Source organism: Pleurodeles waltl, chromosome 12 (genome assembly GCF_031143425.1).
Source record: "Pleurodeles waltl isolate 20211129_DDA chromosome 12, aPleWal1.hap1.20221129, whole genome shotgun sequence".
NCBI lineage: Eukaryota > Metazoa > Chordata > Amphibia > Caudata > Salamandridae > Pleurodeles > Pleurodeles waltl.
In genome coordinates this window covers 9,639,838-9,663,975 of record NC_090451.1, presented here as the reverse complement: position 1 = coordinate 9,663,975, position 24,138 = coordinate 9,639,838, and the positions used below count along the sequence as shown (strand labels likewise).

Here is a 24,138-nt window from a genome sequence, read left to right as displayed (position 1 = left end):
CTCTCATTGCAGTCTATTTTGACTGTACATTGCTTGCATTACTTCCTTTTGCTATTACTGCATATTTTTGGTATTGTGTACATATATCCTGTGTATATTTGCTATCCTCATACTGAGGGTACTCACTGAGATACTTTTGGCATATTGTCATAAAAATAAAGTACCTTTATTTTTAGTATATCTGTGTATTGTGTTTTCTTATGATATTGTGAATATGACACCAGTGGTATAGTAGGAGCTTTGCATGTCTCCTAGTTCAGCCTAAGCTGCTCTCCATAGCTACCTTCTATCAGCCTAAGCTGCTAGAAACACCTCTTCTCCACTAATAAGGGATAACTGGTCCTGGTACAGAGTGTAAGTACCCCTTGGTACCCACTACAAGCCAGGCTAGCTTCCTACACAAGGAAGATGGAGCTATGGCGAAGAATAGTCGACAGGGTCAACGCAGTGGGACAACACCCAAGAAATCGGGAGGACATCAGGAAGAGGTGGAACGACCTACGGGGGAAGGTGTGTTCCGTGGTCTCAAGACACCACCAGGCAGTTCAGCGGACTGGCGGCGGACCCCCACCTCCTCACCCACAACTAACAACATGGGAGGAGCAGGTCTTGGCGATTCTGCATCCTGAGGGCCTCGCAGGAGTCGGTGGAGGAATGGACTCTGGTAAGTCAAACCTTTAACTACCAAATCCCCCACCCTACCTGCATGCTATCACATACCCCCACCCCTATCACTCCAACTCCTCACAAATGTACCAATATCACAAACCACACACCCCAACACCAAGCCCTGCATGCAACACCAATGCATGGACACCCATCACTAAAGCATGCCCACTGCACATACCCATACACCTCCCTAAACCATCATCACACAAGCCCCCACACAGGAATGCCAGCCCTGGGGTACAGGGTAACCCACCCATTGCACACCATGACACACACAGATGCAATAATCATGCCTTTCCACCCCTGCAGGACCACTACCCAATGTCACCAGACAGGAGGGTCCAGACATCTCCACTCCACCCACAGAAGAGGCCCACAGTGATGACAGCACCTCTATCCACCTGGATCTAGATGACCAGCCCGGACCATCGTGGGCCTCAGGACAGTCGGTTCCCCTCACACAGGCACAAGCCACCACAGACCTTCCCCCCTCTGGAAACACCAGCACAGCACCCACCCAGCGGGCCCATACCTCCATCCCCAGGACACGTCAATCTTCTGTGTGTCCACCACTACAGGGAACCCAGGATAACCCACCACCCCAACAACAACAGGGACCTGGGGGCAGTAGGCACACGGTCCAGGGGACAGAGGCCCAGGAACACAGGGGAGCTGGGAGGGCTGCTGTGCGACGGGGCGGACAGGCCAAGGGAACCCACTCTCCACGAGGCCTTCTCCTCCATCATGGGAGCATACCACCACTCCCAGGAGACGATGGCAACGGTACTGGCCAAGTTTCAGGAGACCCAGCGCATGCAGGAGGAACAGTATTTGGGGTTCAGGGAGGAACTCAGAACCATCAGCTCCGCCCTGGGCACCATCGTAGGGGTGCTGAAGGAAGTACTCAACATCAGGAGGGACACTTTGGCACTACAAGGGGCCCCTGACACTAGCATGGACAATGAACTGCCCAACACCTCCGCTGGCGCTAGTGGACAGGAGGCACCGCCACAGGACCACCACACCAGCACCCCACCCCCTGCAGACGGAGAACCACCCCGCAAACGGTCCCTGAGATCCAGGAACAAGACAGAGCACGATGCCAAGACCCCCGCCAAGAAATGAGACCACCCTGATTGTCGTCCCACTTTGTCACCCTGTCCATATTGAAACTGCCCCAGCTCCACTTCCTATGCCCATATGGGCAATGCACCTGTGAGACTAATAGACTTGACTCTGCCATGGACATTCCTCCGCCATCACCCCTCACCATTTCACTACCCCCTCCAATATTGAGCATTTAAATAAACACACCTAAAGCACAAAAGGATCTGGAGTCTGTCTGTGATTTCGAAATAGTGTATTAGCAATTACAGTGACAAAATGTTCAGGAAATAGTAATGTCAACATACCTATGTCACACATCTCAAGTCCATGAGGAATCTAAGCAGATGACACACGTTGGAAATCACACATGTGAAACCGTAAGGGAAATGTACAACTCAGTTACCATATACTGGTTGAAATCGACAGACAGGATAGAGGTAGAAGTGTGAAAGTACTTGTAGTAGACAGGAATGTGTTCTCACCTGTGTGTCACTGGAAATATTGCTGGATAACTGAGTCCCTGTTGTCAATGTCTTCTTCCTCTGCTTCCTCCTCATCACTGTCCACAGGCTCCACAGCTGCCACAACACCGTCATCTGGATCATCCTCCTGCAGAAAAGGCACCTGTCATCGCAAAGCCAAGTTGTGAAGCATACCGAAGGCCACGATGATCTGGCACACCTTTGGTGAGTAGAATAGGGATCCACCTGTCATATGCAGGCACCTGAATCTGGCCATCAGGAGGCCGAAGGTCCGTTTGATCACCCTCCTAGTCCGCCCATGGGCCTCATTGTAGCGTTTCTCTGCCCTGGTCCTGGGATTCCTCACTGGGGTCAGTAGCCATGACAGGTTGGGGTAACCAGAGTCCCCTAATAGCCACACCCGGTGCCTCTGGAGTTGACCCATCACATAAGGGATGCTGCTATTCCACAGGATGTAGGCGTCATGCACAGAGCCAGGGAACATAGCATTTACCTGGGAGATGTACTGGTCTGCCAAACATACCATCTGTACATTCATCGAATGCTAACTCTTCCGGTTCCTGTACACCTGTTCACTCCTGTGGGGGGGGACCAGAGCTACATGGGTCCCATCAATGGCACCTATGATGTTGGGGATATGTCCAAGGGCATAGAAGTCACCTTTAACTGTAGGCAAATCCTCCACCTGAGGGAAAACGATATAGCTCCGCATGTGTTTCAGCAGGGCAGACAACACTCTGGACAACATGTTGGAAAACATACGCTGGGACATCCCTGATGCTATGGCCACTGTTGTTTGAAATGACCCACTTGCAAGGAAATGGAGCACTGATAGCACCTGCACTTGAGGGGGGATCCCTGTGGGATGGCGGATTGCTGACATCAGGTCAGGCTCCAACTGAGCACACAGTTCCTGGATTGTGGCACGGTCAAACCTGTAGGTGACGATCAAATGTCTTTCTTCCATTGTCGACAGGTCCACCAGCAGTCGGTACACCGGAGGATTCCGCCATCTCCTCACATGTCCCAGCAGACGGTGCCTAGGAATGACAACAGCGACCACAGAGTCAAACAACTCAGAGGTATGTACCCACAGTCTACACAGAACACCATTCATACACAAAATGTGGCCTGTATTTGTGTTGTGCGACAAGGCCTAGGTCTGTGTGACGCAGTTGGTAATTAGGGCATGTGGGCCCCTGAAATGGCGGCTGCCTGACCTCTAAAGTGGGACAATGGGATGTGAGGTAACTGCGCTGGCGTTGTACACCGTGGCGCTAGGCGGTCGAAGACCAGGCGCAATGCTGCATTAGTTAACATTGGACCCTGTGGGTCCCAGGAGCCAATGACGATGTACGCCGGCGGTGATGGTACGCACCGCCACGGACGTGACCGCCACAGACGTGACCGCCATTTTCTATCTGTTCAATCACTCAATACCTGATCTTCGACAGGAGAGGATCTACACTGCAAGTGCTGCTGTGACCTCGGTCTGGAAGAGACAATGGCTCGTGCGTCTGGGGAAAGGGCCCCTGCCTTCACTGCAGAGGAGTTGGAGAAGCTCGTGGACGGGGTCCTCCCCCAGTACACGCTACTCTACGGTCCTCCAGACCAACAGGTATGTAGACAGGGAGCATGTTGTATGGGCTATGCCTGTGTGGAGAATGCTGGTTGTAAGAGGGAAGGGGGCAGAGTTCTGCGTGCATGAAAGACAGTGGGTGCATTTGCCACATCGCAAGGGTAGGGATGGGGGCCACTCACTTTGACGGCGCAGTTGGTAATGACTTCTCTTCTTCCCCTGTACATTTCATGTAGGTCAGCGGCCACCAGAAGAAGGATATTTGGCGTGCCATCGCCAAGGACGTCCGGACCCTGGGGGTCCACCACAGACGGAGCACCCACTGCCCGAAAAGATGGGAGGACATTCGCCGCTGGAGCACGAAGACGGCGGAGGCTCAGCTGGGGATGGCCTCCCAACGTGGGAGGTGTGCCCGTCGAACCATGACCCCCCTGATGTTCAGGATCCTGGCGGTGGCCTACCCGGAGTTGGATGGGCGCTTGAGGGCATCACAGCAGACACAAGGGGGTGAGTACACTCTCATTCAGCTGACTTTGCGCGCAGTGGAGGGGTCTGGGTGGGGGAGGAGGGATGTGGGTTTCCCTAGGCCAGGGCGAGTTCAGTAGGCTAGGCCCCTTCGTAAGGCATGGCCCTGTGGCCCCCCACCCCACCTCTGTAGAGTGCCAAGTACAGCTATTCATGCACCTCTGTCATCTATATGTGCATATGTCGTCCATAGCCTTGTAGGCCATTTCCCAGGAATTGCACTGTAGAGCCCAACAGTGCGACGTAGTGCAGGGGGCTTCTGGGTCTGTCTTGTCCGCCAACGGTAGCTGTAAGCCATGCACTCAACATGTCTTTCTTCTGTTTCCCCCCCTTTTTTGCGGTATCCCTGTTCTTGTGTGCATTAGCATCATCAGGCGGAGTAGCAGTGGCACCAGAGGATGAGAGAGCTGCATCCCACATGGCCATGGAGGACCACACTACGGACTCTGAATACACCAGTGGGACGGAGGGCGAGGGGAGCACCATGGCGGTGACAGGAGCTGAAACCAGCAACACGGACTCGTCCTCCGATGGGAGCTCCCTTGTGGTGGCGGCAACATCTGTGCCCCCCACTTCTACAGGTACAGCCGCCACCCCCCTACCAGCACCGCCCTCCCAGCAGCCCCTCAGCCTTCGCCCCGTGCCCGCTCACCCAGGAGGGTGGGCATCTCCTTCGCCCCAGGCACCTCAGCCCCTGCCCCTGTCACCTGTGCTGCCCTCAGTGAGGAGGCCATTGACCTCCTCAGGTCCCTCATTGTTGGGCAGTCTACCATTTTGAATGCCATCCAGGGTGTAGAAAGGGAGTTGCAACAAACCAATGCATTCCTGGAGGGCATTCATTCTGGTCAGGCGGCCCTTCACCGAACCTTTCAAACTCTGGCCTCAGCACTGATGGCAGCCATTGTCCTGTGTCTAGCCTCCCCCCTCCAACTTTCTCCACCCAGACCCAATCCCCTGTACCTCTGCCTATCCCAAGCACACCATCAGACCAGCCTGCACACACCTCACCACACAAGGGAAGCTCAGGCAAACATAAGCACCACACATCCCACAGGCACTCACGCAAGAATCACACACATACAGACACATCAACATCCACTCCCTCCACTGTGTCCCCCTCCTCGTTGTCTCCCTCCTCCCTCCCAGTCTTGTCTACACTCACACCTGCATGCACTACCTCTACAGCCACTACGTCCCGCACCAGCACACCCACCACCACACCCACTCACGTGCAGTCACCACCCCCACTACCATTCACACATCCCCTGTGTCCTCTCCCAGTGTGTCTGTGACGCCCCATCCGAAGATACACAAACGCAGGCACACACCCACCCAACATACATCCACCTCACAACAGCCTCCAGCGCATGCACCTGCATCCAAAGCCACAAAACGTACACCTCCTACAACCACCACCTCTTCCTCCACTCCCAAACCCCCTCCAGCTACCCGTCCCAGTGTCTCCAAAGAACTTTTCCTGTCCACCCTTAACCTATTTCCAACCCCCCCCCCACCAACTCATAGGTCCCGAACTAGCACCTCAGCCACAAAATCTCCGGGACCAGTGGTGCCTGTTGTCACAGGTATGTGGAGTGCACCGGCCACCAAGAGAGCCAGTGTGTCATGGAGCCACAGCACAGCCAGTCCCCCCTCTGTGAAGCACCAGAAGTTGGCAAGTGCCCGGCGGGAGAGGGGGAAGACTCCAGCCACCAAAGCCGTTCCCAGGGGTCCCGGGGGGAATGTGGACTCAGCTGTGACTCCTCCCAAGGTGGGGAAGGGCCAGAAGAAACCCGGCAAGTCTGGGAGGAGCAGCACGGCGGAGCAGACCGCCATCATCCCCGCTGGCCAGGAGGGCCCCGCCAGCCCCATCGTCGCTGTCCAGGAGGCCACCGCCAGCCCCATCGTCGCTGCCCAGGAGGCCACCGCCAGCCCCATTGTCGCTGCCCAGGAGGACCCCGCCAGCCATAGCCCAGCTTCCCAGGAGGACACCCCAAGCCACAGCCCAGCTGCCCAGGAGGGCCCCGCCAGCCACAGCCCAGCTGCCCAGGAGGGCCCCTCCAGCCACAGCCCAGCTGCCCAGCCAGCCACAGCCCAGCTGCCCAGGAGGCCCCCACCAGCCACAGCCCAGCTGACAAATGAAGGACCGCCAGCCCCAGCCCAGCTGGGCAATGAAGGACCGCCAAGTCAAGTACCGCTGAACAGGGCAAGAACCGCTGAACAGGGCAAGGACCGCTGAACAGGGCAAGGACCGCCAAGTCAAGCACCGCTGAACAGGGCAAGCACCGCTGAACAGGGCAAGGACCGCCAAGTCAAGCACTGCTGAACAGGGCGAGCACAGCCAAGTCAAGCACCGCTGAACAGGGCAAGCACCGATGAACAGGGCAAGGACCGCCAACTCAAGCACCGCTGAACAGGGCAAGCACCACTGAACAGGGCAAGGACCGCCAAGTCAAGCACCGCTGAACAGGGCAAGCACCGCCAAGTCAAGCACCGCTGAACAGGGCAAGCACCGCTGAACAGGGCAAGGACTGCCAAGTCAAGCACCGCTGAACAGGGCAAGCACCGCCAAGTCAAGCACCGCTGAACAGGGCAAGCACCGCCAAGTCAAGCACTGCTGAACAGGGCAAGCACCGCTGAACAGGGCAAGGACCGCCAAGTCAAGCACCGCTGAACAGGGCAAGCACCACCAAGTCAAGCACCGCTGAACAGTGCAAGCACCGCTGAACAGGGCAAGGACCGCCAACTCAAGCACCGCTGAACAGGGCAAGCACCGTTGAACAGGGCAAGGACCGCCAACTCAAGCACCGCTGAACAGGGCAAGCACCGCCAACTCAAGCACCGCTAGCCTATGAGCGGCAGGGGCACTGACGCAACAGGGACCGTCACGGGGTGAGTGATGTACTCTGGGCACCAGTCCCCCTCCAGAACCAGTGGAGACATGCATCCACTACGTCTGTCCTTGGCAGGATGAAGCACTCTGGGCACCAGTCCCCCTCCAGAACCAGTGGAGACATGCATCCACTACGTCTGTCCTTGGCAGGATGAAGCACTCTGGGCACCAAGCCCCCTCCAGAACCAGTGGAGACTGTTATCCACTTGAGAGACTGTGGCTTTGCACTCCCCTGGATGCAGCAGTGGGCAATCCACCCACTGTAGAGACTTGAGGGACTGTGGCTTTGCACTCCCCAGGATGTAACAGTGGGCAATCCACCCACTGTAGAGACTTGAGAGACTGTGGCTTTGCACTCCCCAGGATTGAACAGTGGCAAGCCACCCACTGTAGAGAATTGAGAGACTGTGGCTTTGCACTCCCCAGGATGCAGCAGTGGGCAAGCCACCCACTGTAGAGACTTGAGAGACTGTGGCTTTGCACTCCCCAGGATACATCAATAGGCATGGAGGCCCCTCGTGGATCTGGCGTCGCGCACTCATCCGGCTGAGGTGCCCCCCCTTCCCTTCCCCCTGAGGTGCCTGTTGTAATTCTATCTGATGCCCCTGCATTGTTCTCTCTGTTTTGATCTGGTATCGTGTGTGGGCCTCGCCCATGCATTTTAGGCCCAGTGGTCCACGGACTATAGATGGTGCAATACCTGGACAACTAATCTTGGTGTATATTTTGTTAATAGTGTATATATGTATATTTTTGCTTACTGAATTTTGATATATTACAATGGTTACACTCATTTCCTTTTGTCTTTGCAATCTTCCGGGGGGGTTGAGGGGTGTAACTGTAATGTATAGATATGCATTGGTGTGTGTGTTGTAGTGGGTGTGGGTGGGGGTGTTGCATGTTTGTGTCACTGTTTTTTGCCTCCCCCCTCCCCTGTGTCGTAGGTGCAGTACTCACCGTGGTCTTCGCCACCGGCGTTGGTGCGCCTGGTACAGGAGCAGGAAGACTATCGCAGGAAGAATATGGAGTTCAGGCTCCATGGTGTCCTTCTTCCTCTTGGAGTGTGTAGAGGTGAGCGTTTTTCCTTCTAAATTCCTGTTTCCGCTGTGTTTTTATCCACAGTGAATCCGCCCCAGAAAAGGTGGCGGATTGGCCTGTCATAATAGTGTGGGCGGTACATTGTCCTCCGCCTGTCTGCTGGCGGTGACCGCCGAGCTGTTTGTTTGTACCGCCGTGGCGGTCGGAGTGTTAAAGTGGCTGTCTTTGTTGGCGGTTTCCGCCACTGTCGTAATTCCCAAATTTTTACCGCCGGCCTGTTGGCGGTCTTACCGCCGCTTTAACACCGTCCGCCAGGGTTGTAATGACCACCAAAGTGTCAGGGATATGAACCAGTTCCTCGTGTACAACACAAATGGCTCTAGCCGCAAACAACTCGTAAGTACATTGCGGCTTTTACCGCAAACGTATTGACAAAGTGCTGCTCTATCGATATATGCGGCCCGTATAATTATCTTTCTTAGAAAATAGTAAGCTTGTCTCTTGCCTAGGTGCTTGATAAATATTGTATGCGCCGCACCTTTATAAACCTGGTTGTCGAACAAAACAAACTTACCTCATTACCGCAAGTCCTATCCTTCGCGAGTACGCTCGTTCAGCTATTCTTTAGTCCGTTTTCTATCCCCCCTATAAATCTCCACTCATGACTATGGAGATAAAGATAGGACTAAACAAGTCAGCCCCATTTTATGTCTGCCATCTTAAAAGTGCTGTGTATACCGAAAATTATGTTATAACGGTAATATAGCTACATATGGACCTTAACTCATTATAGTATAATTCTGTGCCTAATGCATTTACTTTTCAAGTGTTATTAGCTGTTCCTAATAAATGGAATAAAATCTAATTAAGATTATCAATCTAAAAGGAACTGCTATAATGAAAATTCAATGATATTACACTATTTCCCTTATACAGAATTAACCATATGTTTCCCATCAAAACTAAATATGTAGGTTTATAGACATGTATACTTGCACATTGGTGCTGAGGACCTCCCATATGCTATAATACAATCAATTAATATTATAATGTTTAGGAAATATATAGTAAACACAAATTAATATGTGAACATTAATATGATTAAGTACCTAAAACATATTCCAGTTCTGGGTCAGTGTTAAGACCCTTTTCAACCGCCCTTAATTTCATGATCCACATTGCTTCCCTTCTCCTCAATTGCAATTCTCTGTTTCCAACCCTGGGATCTACAGGTAAATGTTCAATTCCCAAAAAAATTGAGATTTTTCCTCACATTAGATTTATAACACAACTGTAAATGTTGCACTATAGGATATCTTGCATCCTCTTGTCTGATGGCTCTCAGATGTTCTCCAATTCTTACTTTTAAGGGGCGAATTGTGCTTCCCACATACATCCGTTAAAAATTGCATAATATTATATAGATAACATACGGTGTCAAGCAAGAAATGTTGGATAATATTTTTAACTGGTGACCATCATGATCCGTAAACTCCTTCTTGGCGTGCCAAGCCCAATTACATACCCCACATTGGCCACATTTGTGAAATCCCCTACTCCTATCTGTTAACCAGTTATATATATTTGTTTGTCGGGGATAACTCGCACACAAAAAACTCATTAATGATTTCCCTTTACGAAATGTAATATCTGGCCTATTTGATATGAAGTCAGCCAATGTCTCATCCTGTCTCAGGATATTCCAATGTCGCGTCAAAGATCTCCTCAATATGTAGGAGGATATCGAATAGTCCATGACTATAGCAACCCTATCTCTATGTTTATCCTTATTTCTCCATGATTTTGCTAACCTTTCGTGTGGCACTTTGAATCACCTGTGTATGGTAACCTCTTTGAATAAAGCGTTGCCCCATGTCTTGTATACATGTATTGAAATCTTCAGTTCTACTACAATTGCGTCTTGCCCTTACCATTTCACCATATGGGATGGCATTTATCTGGTGTGGAGCAGGGTGGGATGAGCCCTGTCATAGTAGGGGTTAGGCGGTTTACATGGAGCACCCTAAGGGGACTCCTGGCAGTGCCAAAGGCTACCAAATAGGTAACCTCACCCTTCTTTACAACAATTAGATGGGGTCCACTCCATTTGTCTTGGAGGGCTCTTGCGGCCACAGGCTCCAATACTCACACCTTCTGTCCTGGGTGGTACTGAGTCAGGACAGCCTTCTGGTCATGCCATTACTTTTGCAGCTCCTGGCTCGCCTGAAGCTTTTTACTGACCTTTTTCATATACTCAGCCATTCTGGATCTTAGGCCAAGTACATAGTCTACTATATCCTGTTTAGGAGCTTTTAAAGGTTGTTCCCAACCCTCCTTCACAAGAGCAAGTGGACCTCTTACAGGGTGCCCAAAGAGGAGTTCAAAGGGGCTGAAGCCCACTCCTTTTTGGGGTACCTCCCTGCAAGCAAAAAGGAGGCAAGGTAACAGGACATCCCATCTCCTCCTGAGTTTTTCAGGGAGTCCCATTATCATACCTTTTAGAGTTTTATTAAACCTCTCAACCAGACCATTTGTTTGTGGATGGTAAGGGGTAGTGAACTTATAGATTGCACCACACTCCTTCCACATAGCTTTTAGGTATGCAGACATGAAGTTGCTAGCTCTGTCTGACACCACTTCCTTAGGAAAACCCACCCTGGAAAAGATTCCCAGGAGGGCCTTTGCCACTGCAGGAGCTGTAGTGGCCCTTAAGGTGGTGGCTTCAGGGTATCTTGTGGCATGGTCCACTACCACCAAGATACATCTATTGCCTTAACCTGTTGGAGGGTCAAGGGGCCAACTATGTCAACCCCTACCCTTTCAAAGGGCACCCCAACCACTGGAAGTGGAATTAGAGGGGCCTTTGGAGTGCCACCAGTCTTGCCACTGGCTTGGCAGGTCACACAAAAGTGACAAAACTCTTTTGTGTCCTCTGACATATGAGGCCAATGAAACAAGGGGGCAAGTCTTTCCCAAGTTTTCGTCTGGCCCAAATGCCCAACCAAACAAATGTCATGTGCCAGGGTCAGAAGAAACTCTCTGTACTGCAAGGGAATGACCAATCTCCTGGCAGCTCCAGGTTTAGGGTCCCTTGACTCTGTGTACAAGAGGTTGTCTTCCCAGTACACCCTATGGCTATCGCTGACACCCCCATTCTACTGTTTGCTGTCTTAAACCCTCTAAAGTGGAACACGTTTGCTGTGTCACAATCAGCTCTTTCCTGGCAGGCCCCCCTGCACCCAAAAGCTCAGCAGTGTTTGCTGCCAGCTCCTCTGGTGTAGGTTCTGCCCAGGGAGATGATTCCTCTTCCTCAAAAGGGGAATCTTCTGTAGCGGGAGGAATAGTGGGCAGGGATTTACCCTTTCTATCCCTAGCTTTTGGGAGCACTTGGTCCATTGTTCCAGGATCCAAGTTTCCCTGTCCTTTTTGCTTCTTGGCCTGAGCCCTTGTCAAAGCAAAAATATGCCCAGGAATGCCCAGCATTGCTGCATGAGCTGCCAACTCCACTTCTGCCCAAGCTGATGTTTCCAAATCATTGCCCAGTAAGCAATCTACAGGTAATTCATTGGCTACCACAACTTTCTCTGGACATTTAACACCCCACCACCCCAGTTGTGATTCACAACAGCCATGGGGTGGCTAAGAGTGTTGTTATGAGCATCAGTCACTTGGTACTGCTGACCAAGTAGGTGTTGATCAGGGTGGACCAGTTTTTCTATCACCATAGTTACACTGGCTCCTATGTCCCTGTAGGCCTCAACTTCAGCACCATTGATTAGGGGTAGTTGCTTGTACTTAACCATATTAAGGGGACAAGCAACCAAGGTGGCAAAGTCAATGCCACCATCAGAGACTAAAACAGCCTCTGTGGTCTCCCTAACAAGACCAACCCCAACTACACTGCCAATAGCGACCCCATCTACACCCTTGGATTGGCTATTAGTAGTAAACTTCCCACCACCACTGCTATTACTAGGGACACTAGAGGTTGCAGTTGGGGTTGTGATGGTGGGAGGTTTGGTGTTTTTCTTTGGATAAGTGGAATCACTTGCCGAATGGCCTTTTACTTTACATAAATAACACCAAGGCTTTTTCTGATTGTTTGAAGGGGATTTGGACCCACTACCCCCAGAGGATTTTTGTGGGCCTGATTGTAGCAAAGTACCATCTTGCCTGGCATGTTACCCCCATATTTCACTGTATTTATGTTGTTTTAGTCTATGTGTCACTGGGACCCTGCCAGCCAGGGCCCCAGTGCTCATAAGTATGTGCCCTGTATGTGTTCCCTGTGTGATGACTAACTGTCTCACTGGGGCTCTGCTAACCAGAACCTCAGTGGTTATGCTCTCTCTGCTTTCCAAATTTGTCACTAACAGGCTAGTGACTAAATTGACCGATTCACATTGGCATACTGGTACACCCATATAATTCCCTAGTATATGGTACTGAGGTACCCAGAGTATTGGGGTTCCAGGAGATCCCTATGGGCTGCAGCATTTCTTTTGCCACGTTATTTCACAGCCATTTACCACTGCACTTCAGTAACTTATAAGTCACCTATATGTCTAACCTTCACCTGGTGAAGGTTGGGTGCAAAGTTACTTAGTGTGTGGGCACCCTGGCACTAGCCAAGGTGTCCCCACATCGTTCAGGGCAAATTCCCCAGACTTTGTGAGTGCCGGGAGACCATTACACGCGTGCAATACATATCGGTCAATACCTATATGTTGCTTCACAATGGTAACTCCGAACATGGCCATGTAACATGTCTAAGATCATGGAATTGTCCCCCCATACCAAAGTAAAGGGGAGTGACTACTCCCCTGTCCATCACCACCCAAGGGGTGGTGCCCAGAGCTCCTCCAGCGTGTCCCAGACTTCTGCCATCTTGAATCCAGAGGTGTGAGGGCACAATGGAGGCCTCTGAGTGTCCAGTGGCAGCAATGCAGGATGGAGTGCTGGGGACCTGGGCTAGGCTGTGCACGAAGGATTCCTTGCAAAAGTACACAGAAGCCCTAGCAGCTGCAGTTCATGGAGTACATAGGATTACTGTCTGGGGAGGGGAGGCGAGGACTTACCTCCTCCAAATTTGGACAGTTGGACCACTGGACAGTCTTGGTCACTTGGGTCCACCACCTGTGTTCCAGGGGCCACGCTCGTCAGGATGAGAGGGGTCCCAGAGTACCGGTGACGCTGAAGTTTGGTGCCAGCTGGAACAGGGGGAAGATTCCGTCGACCCACAGGAGATTTCCTCGTGGCTTCCAGTTCAGGGTGAACGCAGACAGTCCCCAGAGCACGCACCACCAGGAAACAGTCGAGAAAGCCAGCAGGATTAGGCGCTACAATGTCACTGGTAGTCTTCTTGCTACTTTGTTGCAGTTTTGCAGGCGTCCTGGAGGATTCAGCGGTCGATCCTTGGCAGAAGTCGAAGAGGCAAGTGCAGAGGAACTCTGGTGAGCTCTTGCATTCGTTATCTGGTGAGATGCCCACAGGAGAGACCCTAAAAAGCCCACAGAGGAGGATTGGCTACAGAGAAAGGTAAGCACCTATCAGGAAGGGTCTCTGACGTCACCTGCTGGCACTGGCCACTCAGAGCTGTCCATTGTGCCCTCACATCTCTGCATCCAAGATGGCAGAGGTCTGGGACACACTGAAGGAGCTTTGGGCACCTCCCCTGGTAGGTGCTTGTGAGAAAGTAGCCTCTTTCTAGCCTTGTTACCGCCACTTTTGGCCTGTTTGTGAGTGTATGTCAGGGTGTTTCCACTGTCTCACTGGGATCCTGCTAGCCAGGGCCCAGTGCTCATAGTGAAAACCCTATGTTTTCAGTATGTTTGTTATGTGTCACTGGGACCCTGCTAGCCAGGACCCCAGTGCTCATAAGTTTGTAACCTATATGTATGTGTTCCCTGTGTGATGCCTAACTGTCTCACTGAGGCTCTGCTAACCAGAACCTCAGTGGTTATGCTCTCTCTGTACAAATTGTCACTAAAAGGCTAGTGACCAATTTCACCATTCATATTGGCATACTGGAACACCCTTATAATTCCCTAGTATATGGTACTGAGGTAACCAAGGTATTGGGGTTCCAGGAGAACCCTATGGGCTGCAGCATTTCTTTTGTCACCCATAGGGAGCTCTGACAATTCTTACACCGGCCTGCCAGTGCAGCCTGAGTGAAATAACATCCAGGTTATTTCACAGCCATTTACCACTGCACTTAAGTAACTTATAAGTCACCTATATGTCTAACCTTCACCTGGTAAAGGTTGGGTGCAAAGTTACTTAGTGTGTGGGCACCCTGGCACTAGCCAAGGTGCCCCCACATCGTCCACGGCAAATTCCCCGGACTTTGTGAGTGCGGGGACACCATTGCACGCATGCACTGTACATAGGTCACCACCTATGTACAGCGTCACAATGGTAACTCCGAACATGGCCATGTAACATGTCTAAGATCATGGAATTGTCACCCTAATGCCATTCTGGCATTGGGGAGGCAATTCCCTGATTCCCCGGGTCTCTAGCACAGATCCCGGGTACTGCCAAACTGCCTTTCCGGGGTCTCCACTGCAGCTGCTGATGTTGCCAAAGTCTCAGACAGGTTTCTGCCCTCCTGGGGTCCAGGCAGCCCTGACCCAGGATGGCAGAACAAAGGACTTCCTCTGAGAGAGGGTGTAACACCCTCTATCCTTTATAAATAGGTGTGAGGCTGGGGAGGAGTAGTTTCCCCCAGCCTCTGGAAATGCTTTGATGGGCACAGATGGTGCCCATCTCTGCATAAGCCAGTCTACACCGGTTCAGGGATCCACCAGCCCTGCTCTGGCGTGAAACTGGACAAAGGAAAGGGGAATGACCACTCCCCTGACCTGCACCTCCCAGGGGAGGTGCCCAGAGCTCCTCCAGTGTGTCCCAGACCTCTGCCATCTTGGAAACAGAGGTGTTTGTGGCACACTGGACTGCTCTGAGTGGCCAGTGCCAGCAGGTGACGTCAGAGGCTCCTTCTGATAGGCTCTTACCTCTCTTGGTAGCCAATCCTCCTTCCTAGGTAGCCAAACCTCCTTTTCTGGCTCTTTAGGGTCTCTGCTTTAGGGATCTCACCAGATAATGAATGCAAGAGCTCACCAGAGTTCCTCTGCATCTCCCTCTTCACCTTCTGCCAAAGGATCAACCGCTGACTGCTCAGGACGCCTGCAAAACCGCAACAAAGTAGCAAGACGAATACTAGCAACCTTGTAGCGCTTCATCCTGCCGTCTTTCTCAACTGTTTCCAGGTGGTGCATGATCTGGGGGTAGCCTGCCTCCTTTCTGCACCAGGAGCTCTGAAGAAATCTCCTGTGGGTCGACGGAATCTTCCCCCTGCTAACGCAGGCACCAAAAGACTGCATCACTGGTCCTCTGTGTCCCCTCTCAGCACGACGAGCGTAGTCCCTGGAACTCAGCAACTCTGTCCAAGTGACTCCCACAGTCTAGTGACTCTTCAGTCCAAGTTTGGTGGAGGTAAGTCCTTGCCTCCCAGCACTAGACTGCATTGCTGGGTACTGCATGATTTGCAGCTGCTCCGGCTCCTGTGCACTCTTCCAGGATTTCCTTCATGCACAGCCAAGCCTGGGTCACCATCACTCCTTCCTGCAGTGCACTACCTTCTGAGTTGTCCTCCAGCATCGTGGGACTCCCTTTTGTGACTTCGTGTGGACTCTGGTTCACTCTTCTTCCCAGTGCCTGTTCAGGTACTTCTGCTGGTGCTGCCTGCTTTTGTGAGGGCTCCCTGAGTTGCTGGGCGCCCCCCCTGTCACCTCCTCCAAGTGGCGACATCCTGGTCCCTCCTGGGCCACAGCAGCACCCAAAAACCTCTACCGCTACCCTTGCAGCTAGCAAGGCTTGTTTGCAGTCTTTCTGCGTGTGAACACCTCTGCAAGCTTCTTCACGACGCGGGACATCCATCCTCCAAAGGGGAAGTTCCTAGTCCTCTTCGTTCTTGCAGAACACCAAGCTTCTTCCAACAGGTGGCAGCTTCCTTGCACCCTCAGCTGGCATTTCTTGGGCTCCTGCCCACTCTCGACACTGTCGCGACTATTGGACTTGGTCCCCTTGTCTTACAGGTACTCAGGTCCTGAAATCCACTGTTGTTGCATTGCTGGTGTTTGTTCTTCCTGCAGAATCCCCCTATCACGACTTCTGTGCTCTCTGGGGGTAGTAGGTGCACTTTACACCTACTTTTCAGGGTCTTGGGGTGGGCTATTTTTCTAACCCTCACTGTTTTCTTACAGTCCCAGCGACCCTCTAAAAGCTCACATAGGTCTGGGGTCCATTTGTGGTTCGCATTCCACTTTTGGAGTATATGGTTTGTGTTGCCCCTATACCTATGTGTTCCTATTGCAATCTATTGTAATTCTACACTGTTTGCATTACTTTTCTTGCTATTACTTACCTAATTTCGGTTTGTGTACATATATTTTGTGTATATATCTTATCCTCATACTGAGGGTACTCACTGAGATACTTTTGGCATATTGTCATAAAAATAAAGTACCTATATTTTTAGTAACTCTGGGGCATATTTATACTCCGTTTGCGCCGGAATTGCGTCGTTTTTTTTGACGCAATTTCGACGCAAAACTAACTCCATATTTATACTTTGGCGTTAGATGCGTCTAGCGCCAAAGTCCATGGAGTTTGCGTCATTTTTTAGCGTGGACACCTACTTTGCGTTAATGAGATGCAAGGTAGGCGTTCACGTCTAAAAAATCGACTCCGAGGCATGTGCGTCGGATTTATACTCCCGGGCAAAATTCACGCCCGGGAGTGGGCGGGTCAAAAAATATGACGTACGGCCGCTTTTGCGCCGTTTTTTAGCGCCTGCAAAAGGCAGGCGTTAAGGGACCTGTGGGCTCTGAAGGAGCCCAGAGGTGCCCTCCCATGCCCCCAGGGACACCCCCTGTCACTCTTGCCCACCCCAGGAGGACACCCAAGGATGGAGGGACCCATCCCAAGGACATTAGGGTAAGTTCAGGTAAGTGTTTTAAAAAAAAAAAAATTGTGGCATGGGGGGCCTGATTTGTGCCCCCCTACATGCCACTATGCCCAATGACCATGCCCAGGGGACAGAAGTCCCCTGGGCATGGCCATTGGGCAAGGGGGCATGACTCCAGTCTTTGCTAAGACAGGAGTCATTTCTATGGGGGTTGGGAGTGAAAAAAAATGGCGCAAATCGGGTTGAGGCGAAAAAATTGCCTCAACCTGACTTGCCCCATTTCTTGACGCCCAAGCTCCATTTTCCCCTATGCCGGCGCTGCCTGGTGTACGTCGTTTTTTTTAACGCACACCAGACGGCGCCGGCGGCTAACGCCGGCTAACATCATTCAATAAATACGGCGCCCGCATGGCGCTTCAGAATGGCGTTAGCCGGCGCTAATTTTTTTGATGCAAAACTGCGTTAGCGCAGTTTTGCGTCAAAAAGTATAAATATGGGCCTCTGAGTATTGTGTTTTCTTATGATATTGTGCATATGACACCAGTGGTATAGTAGGAGCTTTACATGTCTCCTAGTTCAGCCTAAGCTGCTTTGCCATAGCTACTTTCTATCAACCTAAGCTGCTAGAAACACCTTTTCTACACTAATAAGGGATAACTGGACCTGGCACAAGGTGTAAGTACCTCTGGGTCCCACTACAAGCCAGGCCAGCCTCCTACAGGGGGTGATTCCTCCTTGTTTTTCTCATTATCTCCTCCAGCCTTGCCACCAAAAGTGGGGGCAGTGGCCGGAGGGGCGGGCATCTCCACTAGCTGGGATGCCCTGTGGCGCTGTAACAAAGGGGGTGAGCCTTTGAGGCTCACCACCAGGTGTTACAGTTCCTGCAGGGGGAGGTGAGAAGCACCTCCACCCAGTACAGGCTTTGTTCCTGGCCACAGAGTGACAAAGGCACTCTCCCCATGTGGCCAGCAACATGTCTGGTGTGTGGCAGGCTGGCAAAAACTAGTCAGCCCACACTGGAAGTCGGGTATGTTTTCAGGGGACATCTCTAAGATGCCCTCTGGGTGTATTTCACAATAAAATGTACACTGGCATCAGTGTGCATTTATTGTGCTGAGAAGTTGATACCAAACTTCCCAGTTTTCAGTGTAGCCATTATGGTGCTGTGGAGTTTGTGGATGACAGATTCCCAGACCATATACTCTTATGGCTACCCTGCACTTACAGTGTCTAAGGTTTTGCTTAGACACTGTAGGGGCATAGTGCTCATGCACCTATGCCCTCACCTGTGGTATAGTGCACCCTGCCTTAGGGCTGTAAGGCCTGCTAGAGGGGTGACTTATCTATGCCATAGGCAGTGTGAGGTTGGCATGGCATTCTGAGGGGAGTGCCATGTCGATGTAGTAATTTTCTCCCCACCAGCAAACACAAGCTGGCAAGCAGTTTGCATGTGCTCAGTGAGGGGTCGCCAGGGTGGCATAAGACATGCTGCAGCCCTTAGAGACCTTCCCTGGCATTAGGGCCCTTGGTACCAGGGGTACCAGTTACAAGGGACTTACCTGGGTGCCAGGGTTGTGCCAATTGTGGAGAGAAAGGTACAGTTTATGGAAATAACACTGGTGCTGGGGCCTGGTTAGCAGGTCTCAGCACACTTTCAAATCATAACTTGGCATCAGCAAAGGCAAAAAGTCAGGGGGTAACCATGCCAAGGAGGCATTTCCTTAAACTGAGTATTGTCTTTACTTGTGTATAAGTACTGTGTGACTATAAGTCGTATTGCAGGAGCTTTGCATGTCTCCTAGTCAGGCTTGGCTGCTCTGCTATAGCTACCTCTATCAGCCTAAGCTGCTAGAACTCTACTACTTCACTAATAAGGGATACCTGGGCCTTGTATAAGGTGTAAGTACCCAAGGTACCCACTGCAAACCTGGCCAGCCTCCTACAGTCGGGTCGGTTCCTGGAGGGTCCAGTTGCAGTCCCAGTGGCCAGAAGATGAATTCCTGCTTGTCAAATCTGGGGACCCACGTGAGAGGGAGACCCTAAATAGCCCAGGCAGGGGGATTGGTCACCTAGCAGGTTGACCACCTATCAGGAGGGGGTTGTGCCGTCACCTGCCTGACCTTTGCCACTCAGATGCTCCCATGGGCCTCTGCCCACGTTGGAGTCAAGATGGCAGAATCAAATGGCCACCTGGAGGAGCTCTGGGCACCACCCCTGGGGTGGTGATGGACCGGGGTGTGGTCAGTCTCCTTTTCATTGTCCAGTCGTGCGCCAGAGCAGGGTTTGGGAGTCCCTAGACTGGTGCAAAACGGTTTATGCAAGGTGGGCACAAAATGTGCCCTTATGAGCATACCGGTGTCTTGAGGAGGCAATCCCTCCCAAGCCATGTAACACCCATTTTGAAAGGGCCTTTCATGTGGTTACTCCATCTATCACAGATGTTTTTTTCACAAATGCACTTTTTAGAAACTACTGTTCTAGATTATACATTTCATGTCTAGGCATAGATGATGTGGCAGCAGAAATACTATTTATTACTACTGGGGGCTCGACTGATTGAGTGATATATTAATGACACAGCATGAAGCAGCTCCTCCTGAATAGGACCATATGGAGTTGGAAGACTTGCTTTTGGGAGAATAGGAAGTGATACAGCATAATATCTAATTTCCTGGGTATTCAAAACAACTGAATGTGAATATTGGGTACTTTAAATCCCTGTAGGACATCATATAAATATAAGATGTGAGTGCTCAAACACTATGAGACACTCCACACATGATGGATGAGTGCACAAAGAACAAGTAAAGGGTCAAGGGCCGATTACCTTTCTTATAAGACAACACAGATTGATTTTCAGAATTTTCACATTGTGTTACTACAGGCAAGGCTTCACTCTCTAGTGACTGATGATGCCTGTGCCTGACTGTTGCAGAAAGTGAGACACTTAAAGTAGAGGTGTCCAGTTTGCTGTGCATTCACTGCTCAGTATAAGCATTCAGCTGTGCAGCACTGAATTTTGTGTTTTGAACTTTTGACGAGCATAGTGTGATTCACCAGATGGGGAGTCTGTTTTACTTGTATGTTTATATTTGTGTAATCACCTCTACATGTTATCCTTTTCTAGGTGACTACAAGAGGACAAGGTGAGAAATAGTCTTACTGTTGCATGTACTTATGACATGTAGACTGACGGTAGGTACCTTAGAATAAAAGAAAATCACTTAGCCCTAACAAAGGCCCACTTACCAAGACCTGGAAGGGCATAACACTCCAGGTAGGCGTTTAACTAAAGTGGCAAATATATATATAAGTGGCAAAACATGTTGTTGATGGCCTATTACAAAGCGGTTTACTGATGCTTGTTTTGTTCAGCCCAAAACAAAGCGTTGTTTGCCAGAGTTTAGTGCACCCCCCTGGGATTACTTGAGGCCCCCCAAGTTTAAAGAACCCTAGAGGGTACCTGATTAGTCATAGTTCTAGTTTGGTCCTCTTTTATAAAGGACATAGATAGGCTACTAAACTGATGCCTGATGCCTACTGTTATTATGGCCTATTATAGTTATTACCTTCTGCTTTACTATGATACTGTGGGACTCCAACTTCGATGATGGGGAGTGATTCAAACATGTGAATCTATGAAAGATACCAATAATAGATAACTGCAACTACAGGTAAGTAGTTCATTTTCATATCTGTCACGCTTGTGACAGTAAACCCATCCACCAAACTCAAAATCAGGCCCTTTGCTTTCTAAATTTTCAAGATGACTGCCACATTGTGTGACTCAGCATGCATTGACATCACACTGCTCCAGTCCACATGATAACAGAACACAGTGGGCATCACAATATTCTTATTGCTTTGTGTACTTTTGAGGAAGCAGTTCAGGCACTGGCAAAGCCAATAGTGTAGTTCACTGAAAATTGCAAGCCAAACTCAATGACTTTCCCAATGGTAGTTGTGTTTAGTATAACGTACTGCACTTCCACAGGCTAGATAACCATTCCTACTGGTGAGATCAGCTGACCAGCCAGAGTCCGATTAGATTCCAGGGTGCTTTGGCCTTGTTCATACCTAACCCCATCTAAGAATGTTTGTCTAGGCTTGTACCTGTGCAAATATACACCACACCTTGCCTACCCTAACCAGTGCAGTCCACGAAGGCAACGCCCACCTCAGTATCCAAATATGGAACCTGCAAGACCCTCATGCCCAAGGTAAACAGGTGTACTAACGGGTAAGATTTTGAAAACAAAGATGCTAGAACCTGAAGAAAGCTCACTTCTGCTCTTGGACCCCACTGTGTATTATGTGGTCTCATCAAACCCTGTACGCTTCTAGGGTAGGCTTTTCACACCAGTGCACTGACTTGGCATGCTCTAAGAGAACATCATTTGTCTCCACTGACAAGGGAACTTCGGAAGCAAATGTTTCTTGAGTTTCCTCCTGTTTTACTGATATCTATTTCATTTTGCTTTGCTCCAGGCCTTACGACACTAGCACCAGTGGTTACAAGGACTGGGTGTTCATGACCACTCACAACTGGGATGAAGACCCACAGGGCGTCTGGACCCTGGAACTGGTGAACAAGGGTGATTACAGCAACAGTGGTAGGTTTTCCTATTTGCATCTTTTAAGAGTGCAGTGCATTGTATGATGCAGCCGGTTTCTGTCTAGGGGGCAAAGAGATGGCTGGAGCAAGTGTATGTAGTATTCGTGACCACCCCAGCTGTCCCTGTGGCACCACTGTTTCTGTCTCTGCTTCACTGACACCCATCCTACACTCCCGCAGCATTCACACCCACCATGGCTGCCCCTCCTGCACTCACATCTCTGTGCCTCTCTCAGCTTCACTGACTCCCACCCTCCCTTCCTCAGCATTCACACCCTTTTGGGCTGTCCCTCCTTCACTCACACCTTTGTGTATGTCTCTGTTCACAGACACCCATCCTTCCCTTCTGCACTCACAGCTCTGTGTCTGTCTCTGCTTCACTGACACCCATCCTTCCCTCCTGCACTCACATCTCTGTGCCTCTCTCAGCTTCACTGACTCCCACCCTCCCTCCCTCAGCATTCACACCCTTTTGGGCTGTCCCTCCTTCACTCACACCTTTGTGTCTGTCTCTGCTTCACTGACACCCATCCTTCCCTTCTGCACTCACAGCTCTGTGTCTGTCTCTGTTCCCTGACACCCATCCTTCCCGCCCTGCACTCACAGCTCTGTGTCTGCTTCTGTTCACTGACACCCATCCTTCCCTCCTCCACTCACAGCTATGTGTCTGTCCCTACTCCCAGGGCTGCTCCAGAGGTTCACCCTGCTGCTCTATGGCACAGAGGAGGATGTGATTGGCCGAGTCATCCCCAGGAGCGTCCTCAGCAAGTGCCTGTCGTGGACCCCAGAAGGGATGTGTGTGCGTAAGTGAGCGTCAGTGCGTGGTAAAGTCATGGCTTCCTCTGAGCTCGCACCCTAGGCTATCACCAGCCCACTCCCTGTCCCTCTCACACTGCACCTATCCCCGTGATCCCCCCCGGGGGGGCTGTTGTCTGTCACCGTCACACTCCCTGTCCCCCTCACACTGTACTGATCCCCGTGATCCCCGCAAGGGGGCTGTGGTCTGTCACCAGCCCACTTCCTGCCCCCTCACACTGTACCTATCCCCGTGATACCTGCTGGGGGGCTGGGGCTCTGCCACCGTCCCACTCCCTGTCCCCCTCACACTGGACCTATCCCAGTGATCCCCGCCAGGGGGCTGTGGTCTGTCACCGGCTCACTCCCTGTCCCCCTCACACTGTACCTATCCCCGTGATACCTGCTGGGGGGCGGGGCCTCTGCCACCGTCCCACTCCCTGTCCCCCCTCACACCGCACCTATCCCCATGATCCCCACCAGGGGGCTGTGGTCTGTCACCGTCCCACTCCCTGTCCCTCTCACACTGCACCTATCCCCGTGATCCCCGCCGGGGGGGCTGTTGTCTGTCACCGTCACACTCCCTGTCCCCCTCACACTGTACTGATCCCCGTGATCCCCGCAAGGGGGCTGTGGTCTGTCACCGGCCCACTTCCTGTCGCCCTCACACTGCACCTATGCCCGTGATCCCCGCCGGGGGTGTGTGGCTCTGTCACCGTCCCACTCCCTGTCTCCCTCACACTGTACCGATCCCTTTGATCCCTGCCGGGGGGCTGTGGTCTGTCACCGGCCCACTTCCTGCCCCCCTCACACTGTATCTATCCCCGTGATCCCCGCCGAGGGGCTGTGGCTCTGGCACCGGCCCACTCCCTGTCCCCCTCACACTGTACCTATCCCCATGATCCCCGCCGGGGGGCTGTGGTCTGTCACCGTCCCACTCCCTGTCCCCCTCACACTGGACCTATCCCAGTGATCCCCGCCAGGGGGCTGTGGCTCTGTCACAAGGCCCACTCCCTGTCCCCCTCACACTGTACCTAACCCCGTGATCCCCTCCGGGGGGCTGTGGCTCTGCCACCGTCCCACTCCCTGTCCCCCTCACACTCGACCCATCCCTGTGTTCCCCGCCGGGGGGCTGTGGCTCTGTCACCGGCCCACTCCCTGTCCCCCTCACACTGAACCTATCCCCGTGATCCCCGCCGGGGGGCTGTGGTCTGTCACCGGACCCACTCCCTCTCCCCCTCACACTGTACCTATCCCAGTGATCCCTGACAGGGGCTGTGGCTCTGTCACCGGCCCACTCCCTGTCCCCCTCACACTGTACCTATCCCGTGATCCCCGCCGGGGGGCTGTTGTCTGTCACCGGCCCACTCAATGTCCCCCTCACACTGTACCTATACCAGTGATACCTGCTGGGGGCTGTGGCTCTGCCACCGTCCCACTCCCTATCCCCCATCACACTGCACCTAT

At 51.8% G+C, this 24,138-nt stretch overlaps 1 protein-coding gene across 1 annotated transcript in view; it reads left to right on the top strand.

Moving 5' to 3' along the window:
• Positions 1-24,138, top strand: part of PCSK4 (proprotein convertase subtilisin/kexin type 4) — a 2,195,633-nt gene that overhangs the window by 1,923,360 nt on the left and 248,135 nt on the right. The window contains exons 13-14 of the mRNA XM_069215864.1: positions 21,750-21,874; positions 22,560-22,679. Of these exons, the coding sequence (XP_069071965.1) occupies positions 21,750-21,874; positions 22,560-22,679 (245 nt within the window). The remainder of the gene's footprint in view (positions 1-21,749; positions 21,875-22,559; positions 22,680-24,138) is intronic.